Raw genomic sequence first — 16658 nt, forward strand, 5'->3', positions numbered from 1 at the left:
TTTGAGGGACTATGCTTCATTGCAGCCTGTTGAGAAACTATTAATAAATATAGCCTGTCAGGGCTGGACATAAACCATCTGTTTTCAGAAGCTAAAGCAGAAATGTGAGACAGGATCAGGAAGTGAATAGAGAGTAATTTTCACTACATCAAGCAATCTAATCTCATTAAAAAGCACTTTCTCTTCTCGTAATTCATCACACAGAATACTAAAGTAAACACGATTGTTCCTTGGTGGAGAATATTTTTGGCTGTTTTTAAAACATGAGGTAATCCAGCCTTGTAATTTATAGTTTTAATATTCGCTGAAATTGGTTTATATTCCACGTTGCCATGTCTTTTGCAAGACAGTATATTTGCTAAGTAGAAAGATATGTACCCAGACAGGTACTTATCTATATGGTCTACTTTTACATACAGAGAGGAAAGGAGCTGTGATGTACCGGGAATGGGAAATCTCTAAGCAAGTGTAAGCATGGCCTCCCTAGAAAAAGCATCAAATGAACTGGATTTCCATTACCGCAACTTGGTGTGATCATTATGATTGGCAAAATTATGCCTGAATTTTCAGTTTAAAGAGTGGTATCAGCTATGCTAAATGCAGCTGCTCTCCTAGAGATGTTGCTGTTTACTTTCCCTATCAAAATCATCTGATTTAACAACGGAGCCAACTGACTTCCTTTGATTTATATCCAAGCACGGAAAACAATAGTTGCTACTTCAACACTGTTTTATGGGTAGGAACAACAGGTCAGACGCTCTGCTGCTTCCATGTCAGACACATTATTGAGCCAGCAAGGCCTCCTGACTCCCTGGCTCTGCAGTGGGAATTCACATCCAGCCCCAGGGACATCACACCGGCAAAACAGCCAAAATGCATCTCACTCTGGCTAGCTTTGACCAAGCCCCTGCACACTTCCGCTGCTGTGACTGCTGGGGTGAAAATGTGCAAGTTAGTTACATCAACTTACTTCAGGCTGGGATTAATTCACACCAAGAAACATCCTGCAAATTACTATGGCTTATTTCTCCACTCTGTAACAGACACCAGCCAGGGGAAGAGAAGGGAACCTTCACTACCTGTATGCTCACAAAGGTTTACTATGCATTCAGATACCCATAGTTGAAGATGCAAACCCCACACTTGGAGGTATTGCAATGCTTTCATTCTGAAAAAATACCTTTTCTAAGGCCAGGCTGGAAATCCAGAACTGACCAGAAAGCTAAGAGTAGGAATTCATATTATGGCAGGAACATAGGAAACACACAGAAAAGTTGCTGTAAATTTTGTCAGTTCTTCACCATTCTTCATTTATGTCCTTACACAGATCATTAACAGGTAGTTTAACTTGAATCCTAAAGAATGGCTAATTCATTTGTTCAAAACAATTCACTATCATGAATATGATTTGACTCCTGGTTTGCAAGAAGCCTGCAGAGCTTGTGACAAAGATGCAGTTTGAACTTCCGAGTAGCATAGAAAACCCCTCAGTTCTCCCGTGATGAGCTGCAAGAACCCAGCACAGACAAATAAATGTGTGCGAAGGGAGGGAAGGCAGTGTGGGGAGGTGGAATCTGTGCTAGGAGACAGCACAGCTTAGCCCACAAACATTTACAGAGTGTAAATGTGAAACTGCATGTGGGAAAATCGAATCCAGGTGCACTTGTGTGTACATTCCTGGCAAGCACACTTGGGTTTATTTAGCTATGTTGCCAGCGAACTACTTGCAGTTATTAACCGATGTGATTCTCCTGGGCCCATGTAAGTGATCAGAACAGTCAGCCTGGCTGAGTGATGAAGAAAACGTCATCTCCTGATATGATTCATTACCCAGGATGGACGTTTAGAAACAGAAGGCAACAATAGTGTTTAGATTGCACTTAAAGCAGCAGTTTTGTACCCATCTCTTGCTATGGCACCTAACTGAACATTTAGACATTTTTAACACACTACAATCATGGCAGTTTTCTCCTAAAAGGTATTTTTCTGCTACTCCAAACCCAGCTGCTTTATCCTGTGAGCTTTCACAACAGATGGTAGCACTACCTGAGGGCTACAATTCATCTTTCTTTCTTCCCATTTGCTTTAGAACACGCTCTGTGACAGGTTTTTCTAACTAACAAATAAGCCTGCACAGACCACGAAAATCTGTACTATTTCAAAAGTAAAAATGACCTCCAAGGTTTTTAAAGGATTATGGTAAAAAAAGACTTTGCTATTAAAATAGAATCTCATGTGTAGAGCGTCCTAGATAAATGTCTAAGATGCTATTGAGCATTTCACGGTGTCCTCGTTCAGCCGAACTTGTGACACTGCATAAAGAGTAAATTGTTGGCCAATGAATTGTAATGACTTTCACTCATCTGGTCTGCTTTGGGAATGTATTCTTGGTTACAAAATCTAGTTCAATGGTGTTCTGCACATCTGAGAATTGAAGAAGACAGTTATCAGAGCTGAGGGCCATTCAGGATTATGAAGCATTTCTCCATCTTCACCAGAGACCTGTACCGAGCGCCTTTTGATTCACAGGATGTGCCTAACATCTGACACAAGAGATCTCTCTAAGACAAGGTTGATATTTTCAAACACTGCTAAAAGGCGTCCCAGTGAGAGTCTGGAACGGAGCGCCTGAATGTTTGAATGGTCAGAGTTTAACAGAAACCAAAGCTGAAGTGCCAGGACCCTCAGTTATGCTCAAAACAACGTCTATGCTTTTGTATGCACCACACCAATTAGACAGAAAAATAGGGCTTACAAGTTAGCCCACAGGTAATCCCATACACCCAAACCACACACCTCACAACTGCAAATGTGGCTCCCATAGCTTTCAGCTAAGCTGGGATAGGCCTGAACATTTATTCACTCTATGGTCTCCTCCCTCCTCATCTTTCTTCATAAGATCTATCAAGGGTTGGCTCAGTTGACATCCGGAGGCCCCTTCCCAACTAAATGACTGTATGCTTATACTGGGTCTCTTTAGGACATGTTTGCTCACATGGAATGTATAGAGACTTATGTATAGAGACATGTATAGAGAATGTATAGAGACATATGTATAGAGACATGTCTGAAATACATGAACACTTCTCAACAGAATAACCTCTCCAGGAAAAGAGCCTGGAATTGTGGAAAATGTGTGATATTTTCAGGAAAAGTTCTCTTTTTTGTAAGGGGAACTTCAGCATCATACTGGAAAACAACATACAATGACTTATAAAGACTTCACATACTACATATAGTACGTAGCACATAACATGCTACATAACCAGCACATACATAACCTGGTTTTTCATTCAGCCTTCGGTGTCTCTTTACCTCTGAACAGTAACTTGCTCCATACACAGCATGCTGTTTGCAGTGAAACCACACACATAGTGCAATGCTTCTCGCTGTAATATACCCAAGTGTCATTCTGGGTATATTTACATTCTGGGTATATTTTATCTGAGGTGTTTACAGGTGTTCAAGTAATCAACACATACAATTCCCAAGGACTTTCAGTATTTGCCTTTCTAAGCAAAGCAGATGCTTCTAAATACTATAACTTATTTCACAGAGACTCTGAAACTTCCCTTACCTCTTTCTTTACTTCTTCTTCATCTTCCAGAGTCAGTGCAGCCAGTTGCTTAGCTCTCTGCTCCATCAAGTTCACATATCTGATTGGATTGGATAAGGCCTCGATCACATCTAGAAATAATGCAAATACTTCAGTTTCAAAGCCCTTATGTCATGGTTCCCATGCTTCTCAGGATTTAAGAAAGAGACAGTGTTTTTCATGCAGATCTGCTGCTGATAGCTACTCCTAGGTCCTAGAAACAGCAGACGGGAGTACATCATCATGCACAAATACTCTTAACAGGAACTGTCTTGGACTTTGTGCTTGGGTCTCAAGGATGTGCATTTTCTGCACAATGTTTTTGGGATGGATTTTCATAGCTTACAGCATCAGCCCAACAGGATCCTGCTTCACATGAGGCACTGAGGAACACTGGATTTCTTAAAACATCAAACTAGCTATACAGAATAGAATGTGGTCTGTAAATCTACCCTTGTCTGGAGACAATTCCATAACACAACGCTGTATATTAAGCATGGCACTTTGCTTAGGAAACAGTTACATACTACTGTGTCATGTAAGCAAAGTTTCCTTTGTGTTTCAATGGCAAATGTCTGGGGTATTTCCTCCTTTAGAGTCACATAAAGCCTGCTGAAAATAAGAGCTGCCCTAATCTTAAACCTCAGGCAGGCTGCTGTGAATCAGGCCCTCTTGTACGAGTGATGAGACATAATGATCCATCGGATGCAAAGGTTTGTACACAGGTCTGTTATCTCATTGTGGCAAGTCATCTACACCACACGCATTTTACATTTCAATTAACCTTTATATTTCTCAGTCTGAAAATGTCACAGATTTAGTCTGAAAATGTCACAGATTTACCTGCATAAGTATCAGGTACATAGTCCTTGACTTCTATGTACACAAAGAGAGCTGGCAGTGTCAAAGGTTGGTTCCTCTCATTCCTCAAACAGATGTAGTGATAGCCTGCAAAATAAGAAACAACCAGTTCAGAGCATAAACTCTTCCACAGGCATTTCTAACGTAATTGTGTTATCATTTGTTATTTATAGTGTGGCTCCAGCTGAGCAAGCAACCCCAGGGACTCCTGGTAGGGAAAGATTTACCTGAAGGGTTCCAGAGGTAAGTACACAGACAAGGGACTGTTAAAAAGGCACATGACACTGCAGCTTAAAATCATATTTTCCCTTCATTTTTACATCTGTGAATAATGCTAAAAATTGTCATTTATACAATGATAATGCTAAAAATGATAGTTTTGATGCATTCTACTTTATTACCTTTGACTGTTTTGGGGTTTTTTTTAGCTCTTATTTAATTTTCAGAAGTGACCCTTGTAGTACTCAGGAATCTGAACAGCCACGTAAAACTGAGATGTGATAACCCATCCACAACACAGTATCCCTTTTAAAAACCAGACGATGTGTCACTATATCTACAAATCATGTGTGTATGAATCCTATTATGTGACCAACCTTAGAAATAGATCTAAAACCCAGAGTATTTTCAGGTTGTTTTGAAAGCTGGCTGTCTTGTAAGACTGAGGACACACATTACAGAGCGGATTAGCTAAGTTAATGGCAAGGCACCACAGATGGGACAGTTTCAAGCCCTTTCTCCTAGCCACTTACCACCATCCCCTGCTCTTTGTCTTGTTCCCTAACACTTTCTGACTGCAGACAGGCAGCTCAGCAAGATAATGTCTGGAAAAAGCAACCTTCAGAAATTGCAGAGTCTTCCATCAATTTAGCTCCCCAAAATGCCTCCCCATAAGGTCAGGTACCTTAGTGCCAGTTTAAAAGACAGTGATGGAAGCGCACAGGTTGGAATGGAAGGAAAGAACTTCCAGACCCAACAAACTCATACAGCGTTGCAGTGCTGCAAAGCTGCATCCTCTGCCTTGCAAACTGGTGTCTCTCACACCATGGCTGAAGCTGTTGTTCTAAGGCCTGGCCACGGAGCCACATAAATGGGTACCATCAGGATACAAGTTATGAGCAGGATGCACCTATCTGGGGGATCCTCACTTGGCTGATGTGAACAACTCCCTGTTCAAGTAATGGCTCAATCCTTGCTTTGGGAATAATGGCAATTCTGTGGATTTGTATGACAGCATGATACACTTTCCAATAATGTCTCCAAAAAGAGAGAAATGATGTATTTCAAAGGTTTCTCTCAAGCTCCTTCAGCAGTTTGTGCACATTATCAGCATGTACACAAACTAAAATTAGCATGCTGTAAACTAATGATAACTGGAGTCAAAACGACAGAGATTAGGCCCATGGGTAAAAGCTATTGGAAGTCCTTATATGATTTAACACAGTGGCCTTTGTTCTAAAGAGCATGAGCTTAAAAGCAGCTGCATGATTCAATGCTCTGCTGAATGGACTCCATGCCGCGAGAAGGGCAAGTGCCATGAAAAGCAACCAGACGTGTTCACTTTCAACAGAAGAGGGAAATCCTTCACATCTCCCTTTGTCCTCTCCAATCACCTATCTTCCTCTGCACTTTGAGGACAATTATCTCCATTAAGCCAGGAGAAAATGCAGCTGGAATAAAAAAGTTGAGAGTCTTCTGCTGCACTGATAAACCGAGCTGGCTCACAACAAAGCTGTGGAGATTGGCAGAGCTGACAGAAGTGAATGGGCAGGGATGCGTGGTGAAAAGCAGGGTAGAGAAAAGGGAAGGAAAAGGGAAAGAGGAGTGACAACTGGTGAGGAAATCCTGGAGCAGTGACATGCCCAGCAGCCACCTCCCCTGGCCAGCCTGTCTGCCCTTCTAGAGACCATGAGACCCACACCAGCTCAGGCAAAACCAATTGAGGCTCTTAGAAGAGAAGGGATTGGTTCATACCTTACCTGAGACCAGGTCTTTAGGAATAATATGAACAACTGTTAGATACAGGGACACGTGAGTTTTGTGCTACTGCTGGGGCTGGCTGGATAAGGTAGAGGCTAGATACAGATATTCTTCCTTTTCCAGTATGAGTGAAGCTGGAAGCATGTTTACGGCCCATATGCTTGCCCTAATTTAGTTTCCTCCCCTCACTGGAAGAGCTGGCACTGAAGTCGAATGCTTCTCTTGCTCAGAATTCCAGTGTCCCTGCATCTTTCTGAAACGTGATTTCTAACAAGTCTCTGGCCTGGAAAATAAGGGCTGAGTTTTTACACATATCAATTTTCATTTAAGTGGCCACTAATTATAATAGAAATAATCTGATTTAGAAGAGAGCACTAATGATTTTTTCTTCTGTTTATTTTTAATTTCACCAATGAAGATGGAAGTAATTTTGGGTTGATTTAAAGCTATTACAGAGATACAACAGCTTGTATATAGGTCAGTCTTTGCATGCATGTAAAAATTACATTAGAGGAGCATATCTTGCTTCCTTTCCCAGCCATCTCCCACTGTAACAAATATGATAGCAAAATGGGCTGCTGCACTCTTTCCATTCAAAAGTGTGCACCTTTTAGCATAAATCTGTGAGCATGCAGTTATCTACTGGAGACAAGTAAGTGCCAACCAAGTAAGTGTCTCTGTTGCTTTAACTCTATTGGCTTTGCTGGATCATTACAAATTGAGATGCCTGATGAAATACGGTGTTTCCCTTTGCAAAGTTGAGATAAATTATTTAAATCTCCAGTTTCTATGAATCTGCGGAGTGGCTGCTGATTTACAGCAGCTGAGACTCTGGGTTGCTGTTTCTTTTCCCTATACAACAACTGTCTCAACGGAGAACAAGGTTTACCTGGTCGAATTGCTGAGACTGGTAATATCCGATGACCGATGAATTTCCCTCCTTCTTCATACACTGCTAGCCTCAAACATGCCAGGGAAGGCAAAACGACCTAGAAGGCAATATTGCTGTGTCATTAACTTTCTGCTCTGAATGGAACAGCTCCTTTCATAGGCAATACGGCAGAGAAAATTCAGCCTAGCAGACAGTAACAACTACACATCCATAGGAAGGCCTTACCATAAAGGAGGCCAGGGTGGGTGCACCTGCATGTCAAGATAACCCTCACAGAAACATTTTTCAGTCCTGAAACATTCACAGTATGTTGAACCCTGCAGTTTGACCCTCCATTTTCAATGTGACACAAGGGACCACATCGGCTCAACTTCAAGCCCCCCTGAACACCACTGACTTCTGATCATTACTCACAGCCCTACATGGTTTCTTCCTTTGTGTTTGTGCCAATGGGGTTACTTACTGACTAAGAAAAGCCACTGGCAGGCAGATTAGTGTTTGAAAACTCAACAAGGAACTCAACCTGCTTTGCAGAGGATGAATGTATGAATGACATGAACCATGCCAACCCCAGCAGAATGTGCTGCAGCATACTCACTGGCTAGGCTAAAAGGATGTTTACAAGCATTGGATGCTTTCATGGCACCACATAAGAAAGAAGTCCAAACAGTTAAAAAACACCCAAGAAATTGGAAAAAATCATTAAAAGACTTTACTAATATAGGAATCTTTAATATTACTTTAAAAGATGTGTAGTATAATTAATCTCATTTTCTTACTTACTGCAAATATACATACAAATACAGATATTTCTAACCTGGGCATTATTTCAGTACATATGCCAACATTTATCTAGACAGTGAAAGGAAAAAGGAAAAAGAAACAAAAAAGCACCAATCCAAACCTAAGAGCTTCTCTATTTATTTTCAACATTACTAAAAATAGCATTCTATGCTTCTCTGAGCACAGAGGCAGTCAGGCATGATCGTTAACTAAATAGAGAAATGAAGTACACTAATTAGAAGTTCGCTACAGAAGAAGCATGCTAGCGATGTTTCCAAACTTCAGCTTGGGCAGGCTGCCAAAGGAAAGTCATTCAGAAGGCCAAATATTCAGGGAAAAGGGCTGCACTCCCTGGCAAGCAGGGCTGCAAGTACCAATTGTGTAAACACCTCTGTGAGCTAGGTTTGCTGAAGGAAATATAACATACATTGGTTTACAAACACCTGGAGTCGGGATCCACTTAACCACAGGGCCCAATAAGCAAAACCCAGAGATCCTATTAAAAAGCTGGCTGCGAGTGTATTGAGAAGCACAGTAAGAAATTCACACTGCACAACCCTCAAACATGCTCAGTATTTTCTGCTCCCTCAAAGTTTAAAGAACTGAGTCTGAGTAATACTGTTCAAATTGCGTGAGTAACTCAGGAGCCTATGTCTCATTTCAAGGGGATGGGATTGATGTTGTTTCATCACCTGGGTTATACTTCTATAGCACAATGGAGCGCTAAGGAGAGATAACAGATTGCTTTCAATGTGCTAGCTCGGACAGCCAGGTTGTTATTCACATCCTCCTGCTCACAGGATATCAGGAGGGCTGCTCAGGCAAGGCAAAACACCAGGGTAATTCAGCTGAACTGCTGCTGGGAGCTGTGCTTGCTCATAGCGCGGCACTGCACTGTGCCATGCAGATGAGCCTATCGACGTCTCACTGATTCCAGCTGGGTCACTGAAACAATCAACATGACTTTAAACTCATTAATGTCATTAGGAGCTGGCACCACTAGATTAGCAAAATTACACCCTGCCTGGTTAACAATAAACAGTTTAAGAAATAACTATTCAAAATCTCTTCTTCTTTCTAGCAAATGCAAAGTTTCAGTAAACCAGAACATTATGCTACTGGACAGTGATAAATCAAACATGATGCACTTTCGGGAAGCGTTACACTGACCTTCTTAAACACTATGGTTTCTTCTTCCCAGACAGGATTAACTGCATTGCCTTGAGAGGTCTTGGTCTTCAAAGCTTTTCTTCTTGTATCCACAGGTAGGCCAAACATGTCCACTTCTACATAGGTACCCACTTTTTTATCAGAAAGAAACTGACCTGAAATGATCTAAAACCAAAACAAAGGAGGATCACTAGAGACCGCTTGGAGGATTAGGACATGAGTAGCTGAAATACAGATGGAGAACTCTCATTAATGATCAGAGAGTACGCATTTAAGATCAAAACAAAGCCAAAACCACAAGAAACAAACCCCGCTACCGTTTAATACTGTAGACACAGAAAAACAAGTTATGAGGCCTGGTTTCCTGTGACCCTGTGGTCCTGAATTCCCCTATGAGCAATAATGTGGCTGAGATTATGCTGCTGCCCTTCCCTCAGCAGGAATACTCATTTGGATCTCCTCCTCAAGCCAGCTGCCTATGTCCACAACACAGTAACTTTGAGAGCTCTAATTTCTATTCCAGTTTCAACAACAGGTTTGAAACCTGATGTGGAAGAAAAGAGGTACAAGCAGCACAGGAACTACACGTGCTTTTGACAGCAAGGGAGAAAACAAGCTAAAAAGTTTGTATTCTAATAAGGTTTGCCTAAAACAACCCTTAATCTGTTCTCAGCTGCACCTCGTGTGGGCGCTGACATTCTAACCAGCAGACTCCGCAAGTAGATGACTTCTGAGAGCTGCCTCATGACTCCTGGATGCTCCTTCCTGCTAAAAATGCTGTGCGTCTCCTAATAGCTCTTGAATGACTTCCACCTCCATTTACTAAAATTGCAGGAGAAAGTACCTCTAAACCCCAGCAGCAACTGAAAGCTTCCATGATTACAGGTCACCATTAGAGGTCATTCCCACACAGGCATCTGTATTTAGCCATGCACTGGTAAAATCAGAGTATTACCTTATTCATATCCCTCCCAGCACTGCTCTGCTACACTTGTGTCTGCAGCCTGAGAGGAAATACTTGTTTTCTCCCAGTCAAAACAGGAGGATATTTTGCAGGTGGATTCTATAATACAGGTGCTGTTCTACTGGAGAAGTCCATTAAAGGAATAACAGGATTTCAGAAAGTTTATGTTTTTAATACTAGAGCTATACCAAGTATAAATGAATGGTCCTGTCATAGCCAATGCAACCTCTTCCTCTAAACATTCAGATGAAGAGCTCTCAATCTGCACATTTCCTGGCAGTCCTTGAACTTCACTAGAGGTCCTTAAAAAGGAGCAAAGAAAAGCAGCTTGGCAATGAATTGCAGATGGCATTTATGGTTCCACAGTTCTGCTGGAGAACTTAATAGGGAACCAGAAAGTGTATTTGTACTAAACAGGGTAGTGTTCTGTTCCAGTCCAACAGCAGGTTTTAAATTCAGCCCTTTGTTACTAAATCCACAGCCGAACTACTCTTAAACCCATTCACTTCCCAATTATGTCTATGGAAAAGAAGATATGCAATAAAAATACATTTATTTATCCTTCAGTATGTAATGTGAGGCAGAGTTTAAAAATGAAATGTCACTCCATGAAATGAAATGCATCTCATTCTCTTGACTTGGTATAGTCATGTGCTAGGGCATTGCACAACAGGAATATATGTATGCTCTGACGCTATAATGAGAGCATTTTCACCAGCTGCATACATACCTTGACAGACAAGGTGTTAGCTACTATTCCATCCACTATACTTTCAGTAAATGGATCAAAGTGTTTGTCTGGTCTTCTCATGAATTCTGGCTTTAACCTGTAGCCACTTTTGCCATTGTACTCGTACATTCCCATGTTTATTTGCATAGACAAATCTAGGTGTTAAAAACATTGATAACAATTATGTTCTGAATAGATAATTTTAAAAAGCAATGAGATAATAACAATTACTGTCATTTCAAACTGACTGTAATGTAAAGAGCTGTATGTATGTTGCTTACAGGCTTCAGATGTGATTGCGGCCATCCTCTTGCATTCTTCAGACAAGAAAAATGCATCTTTAAGATATTTTTAAGAGCCCACTAAATAGAAAACACTTTCACAATTTAAAAGAAGCCTTAACACTGAGGTGTTGAGCCCTCAGTGTTGTACTGATTGTACTGTTGTACCCAACCCAGCAGAGTAGCTATGCTTCAAACCCCTTCTAACATCAGATACTAGGTGCCTGATACTTGATTGAAACTGGCCCACAAAGGTTTTTGTCACTCTGCAAACTCCCAGCCTGTGTGGGGTTTTGCTTTCCAAAGTTGTACATGGGCACAACTGGAAAGGAAAAAGGGGATGATACCATAGTACCATGTGCCCAGAGGCAGAACATGGTGAGGATATGTCCTGGAATGCAGCAGATGGAAATATTTTTATCTTGTCTCAGGACAGACATAGCCTTGGACAGCAACACATTCCATTTAAAAATGACTTGTGCACCTAGGGGACAAATGTCTTTGTTTCTTAAAAACTCACTTTTAAAGCAGAATTTTCTATTTAAGGCCCTTATGTCTTGAAGTAATGAGATTTTCAAGGGACAGGAAAAAAATCCCTGCCAGATCTGAGATGCTGCTCAATGGTAACCACTTACAAACGATGACAAGGTGGAGGGCGTTGTGTATGCATATTACACGAGCTACAACATGGTAGTTACAAATATTCCTAGTTAAAAAGCAAAAACTGAGAGTAAAGATGTGAATTAACAGCTCTGCAGTATCCTTCAATCACCAAACATCTTTTTATGCATAAAGCCTTTCCTACCTACAAATCAGAAACTGCATCAGAGAAGTGGAAATGTACAAAATGCAGAGACCAGCATAACTTACCTACAGTTTGGAAGTTAAGAGCAACCATTTGGCAGCCAGCGTTCCAGAAGACTTGTGGCATGTAGTTGGAAGAATCTACACGTGTTCCCTTTGGGTAAATTCGGCTTAGCTGCATTTTGTTATATCTAAACGGTGAGTAGTTAAGACATAGTATATGTGACAGAAATCACTTTGCAGAGAGATGCAACTGCAATATTTAAATGCAGGTGTTCTTTACAGAAAGGGGGGGTCCTTATTGAATTTCAGAAACCATAATGCTTCCAGAGATCCACAATCTGGCAGGAGGTACGATAGATATGGGATAATTAAAAATATTAAAAATATGGGATAATTAAAAAATAAAAAATATATGTTTGTTCACATATAGAGTACTCAATAAGCAAGGAAATGGCACAGGCATATCCATAAAAAATCACATTCATAAAAGTCCATTTACCATTATGGTTATTAATTTGGGATTTTCCTAAGCTTGCATTTATAGAGGACAATGAGCTGTAAACAGTGCATCTTCCTCCGGGCTGCAGAGAGATGCTCAGTTAAGAAGTGCTCTTCTGGAATAAGCATTAGAATTGACCCCTACATACAGACAGAAATGATGAGTGTGCACTTCTTACAGCTGAGTCTATAAATCTCAGAGATGAGAACATGCTGCAGGTTATCTGTGGAAGTAGCTTTCCATTAATCTTCACTGAGGCACTATTTTATCTTGACCACTCATTCTTAACTGCAGCCATGATGAGAGATACTGAGAAACATGAGAAGGTCTACGCAGAATGGTCTTTAGCTTTTCTTTAAAAGTTAGTTAACCCCTCTCCCATTCCGAATCATGTAAAAAAGGAATCGTGTGGCAATAAAACAGTTCAGTGCTGTTAGAACTAGAGGCACAATGAGAAAGCAAGCTTTCTCATATGACTGCAAGAAACCAAGTCAGCCACACTTGGACAATTTGCTCAGCATAAGTCACAACACCTCATATAGGATGCTAAATTTAACAATGGGAATACAAAGCATCAGATCTCCAATATGTAGTTTATGCCTATTCCCTCTAGTCCTAGCCCACAGCACAAGGACTCATGCCAGCTTTTAAATTAGCTCACCAGAACTCAGGCCAATTAATTCATCTCGGAAGACAGTCAGATGTACAGATTTCATTTGGGTTCCCTATTTCCCCAGCTGCTGTCTCCAAATTTCAATAAAGCCCAGTAACAGATGTCAGATATAGAAAGGCTAAGGAAGCAGCTAAGAAAGTCAAGGATACTCCACAAATTCCACAGGAGACTTGGTCAGTTGCTCCAGCCCTTTTGTTTCCACAAAGGAAGACATTTCAAAGCTTTTGTTGCGTTCTGGAAGTTCACAGGGGAAATAAAACCAGTGACACATTAGAGCATGAAATCAGATGTGATCCATGAGCTGCAAACAGCTGGTTTAGCCTTGGTCCCTTTATCCCATCTACTGTTCACTAGCTCAGTTCACCTTGATCCCAAAGAATTTACACGCGCAACTGTTTGCTGGCAGCAGTAAGCTCACTCTGCACATACTCAGGAGCTCCGTCTGAACTCAGATTAGCATTGCCCAAATTAAGGGCATTGGTACGGCCTGAGATTGCTGCTGTGCCAGCTGCAGGCAGCCAAGTATCAGTGCACAGGCCGGGATCTCTCATATTTGCTTGCAAAATACCACGCTGATATATTTGAGAGGTAGAGCCCAAAGCTCACACCTGTGATGCAGAGGTATTGTAGCAGCTTTTGTGGGGAACAGAGAGAGCCCTGCTGGATCTCTAGATTGTCTTTGCAGGCAGATACAAGGGCTCTGAGCCAATTTGGAGCAATAATAACTAATGACTGTGTCAGATTAAACTAAGCAGTGCTCTAGCTGTGCCTACAGCGGTTCTCGTTATGTTCAGTATGTCAGGATAAGGTCACATCTGCCTCAAACAGTCATGGAATCACTGCTATCTAATGAAGCCTGAAGGTACACTCCTGTGTCCCAGCAGGTCTTCAGACCCAGCCACAAATTAATATCTAACTTCTATGACCTTTTTAATTTGGTCAAACTTTCTGGCCTGACAGTGGTGAAGTCTCCTCTTAAGTGTATAACTCAGCAGGGCTAAACATTAACTTGTATATCATTTGTTCCACACAAATGATACACATGATGTATGCACAGCCTGTCACTGTGCCCATGCAATATGCTCTAGCAGACAGCCTAAGTCAAAACCCTTCTAGCTTCAGTATTTTTTCCTTTACACTTTTGCACAGGAGGTAAGGATTCCTGTAAAATAACAGCTTAATCAGCTCTGTAGATTGCCTTCAAGGAGCCACAGCACTGGGAGGTCATATCCATTAGATATCAGCACTGCTCTCTTTAAAAATAAGGGAAACAGTGCCTGCATTGAAACATGAACTCTCCAGCCTCACCACTTCATTGAAAGCAAACAATAAGGCAGAGAAAGGCTTGCCCTTATGTGGTTTTAAAAGTAATTGTGCTGCAGTATTCCTGGGCCGGCCAGGAGGACAGCCTGGCCAGGTCTCTGAAGTCAAACTGGGAAGCTGCAGGAGAGGGGTAAAACTGAACAAAAGCACTTGTCTTGCAGAGAGAAACAGGACAGAAACAGGTGGGCACTCTCCTTATAGGAAGCCAAAAAGGAAGCAGTGGATCCAAAGAAATAAGGAGCAAGATTGCTTGGGCCAATGTGAGAGGAAAATGTGCTGGCAGCCTGCGAGCTACAAACTATTCTCAGTGTATGTTGAAGAGTCAGAGGATGACTCTGGTGTTCCAAAAGTGACTCTCTCTCTCTAGGAGAGGTGCGACTCTGACTTTATTACAGTCCCTATTTCTAATTAGCAACCATTATGCTACTGCCATTATTCATAGCTGTTATCTCTTAATGGCAAAAGATTCCTGCCATTCCCTAGAGGCTGCACTCCTACCACTCCCCTTCCTTTCCAATATGCAATATCCTCTCTTTCTCCAGACTCTGTTCCAGGCAGCTCACCTCCATCTCTGCTCTTTATAAAGGCATTGAGATTGTTCTTATTCCATCCTTCCCCCTTACTAATGGAATAGCACTAGCAACACACATACAAAGTAGTTTTTTATATGGTGCTGCTTGAATTTGTTGTAGCAATATCCTGTATCTCTCAGCCTTATCTTAAAGTAGAGCATCTGTAGGAAAACAGAGCTTGGAGCTGTTAAATGATTCAGTTACTAAATGTCCAGGGCTTAATCAAAGTCCTAATTAAAACAAGAACAATTATTTCCTTGTAGTACATGGAGAGGATTAAGAAACCTGCCCTTTGAAGAATAGACTGTGCAGGAGAGGCATTTCTCTCTCATGATACATTACACTGCGCTGTGCTATCAGGAAGAAGTCACTATGGAGTGGATGAACATCTCATTGAAAAACTGCCTGAAATACTTGAAAAAATACAGTTACAGATATTTGCTGTCAGAGATGGAACATATCTGGCGAGGGCAATCAGGGGACTGTTACAGACTCACTGCTATTCAATATTTTGGTTTGCAAGTTGGATGCAAGGCCGGAAAATGCACCTTAATAATGTGCGAATGACAGAAGCAGTGAGGTACCATTATCACCGTGGAGGCCAGGATCACAAAGAAAACCAAAGTCTGAATTAGACAATAAAAATGCTGCAATATTGAAACGATGAAACACCCTTCTTTATTCAGCTCATCTTTGCTGAATTTAATGAAGATCCAGCAGTGAGGCCAGGCCAGGTCTATGACCAGGCCCCACAAGTCATGCTATCAGCCGCACCGCCAGTAATGTTTACCCATAGGACCACTGCTTTAAAGAACCAGCCGTGTTTATCACATAATGATTTTTTTGACACAAAATCCAGAAATACGAATTCCTGAACATTATGTGTTCACTGAAACAGTGAGCAAAGGTCACAGCAGGACTTAGGATAAAAACCATGGACATCAGTTCTTTCATACAGACAAAACTCAGAAAGGCATGTGAGCAGAAGAAAGCTGCACAAGACAATTTCCTAACAGCTGCATCAACTTGTCCTGCTAGGATTCACATGGCTTCCTTTCCAGAAGGAATATCTCCTTCCCACTGCGTTCATGTAGCGCTCATTAGAGCTAGAGGAGATTATAAACATCCAAAGGGACACTACTATAGGCATGGTCTCTGCATGACTTTGTGAATGCTTGTGTGTATGCTTGTCTAAATACCCACATACAAATGAACATGTAGATAGCTTCTTATATGTTTTATTATTCATCAAGAGCAAATGTGAAATCCTGTATACAGATAGGGACTGAGCATCAGTTACCTGTCCTCTGCCAAGGCCTCCACAAATCCATATTAAAATGCTATACACTTCTATAACTAAAAACCACTAAGAGCATATTGAAACCTGTCAAAACAAAGTGAAAAAGGGCAGGCAAACAGCAGGGGGTTCTGCACCAAGAAAAGAAAAGATGCAGCAGTGTTTACTGAGGACGCCACTGAGTGCATTCCTAGCAAGGCATCTTCAGTAAAAGCCAGCAGGGGATGAAAT

General features: G+C 41.3%; 1 protein-coding gene across 1 annotated transcript in view; it reads right to left on the minus strand.

The window, feature by feature from the left end:
* Positions 1-16658, minus strand: part of PLCB1 (phospholipase C beta 1) — a gene marked incomplete at its 5' end in the record, with an annotated part of 398924 nt that overhangs the window by 74118 nt on the left and 308148 nt on the right. Inside the window, 7 exons of the mRNA XM_080615239.1 lie at positions 3578-3687; positions 4439-4543; positions 7326-7425; positions 9282-9446; positions 10976-11130; positions 12127-12251; positions 13385-13469. Coding sequence (XP_080471365.1) covers positions 3578-3687; positions 4439-4543; positions 7326-7425; positions 9282-9446; positions 10976-11130; positions 12127-12251; positions 13385-13469 — 845 coding nt within the window. The remainder of the gene's footprint in view (positions 1-3577; positions 3688-4438; positions 4544-7325; positions 7426-9281; positions 9447-10975; positions 11131-12126; positions 12252-13384; positions 13470-16658) is intronic.

Source organism: Psittacula echo (assembly GCF_963264785.1).
Source record: "Psittacula echo genome assembly, chromosome: 4".
Lineage (NCBI taxonomy): Eukaryota > Metazoa > Chordata > Aves > Psittaciformes > Psittacidae > Psittacula > Psittacula echo.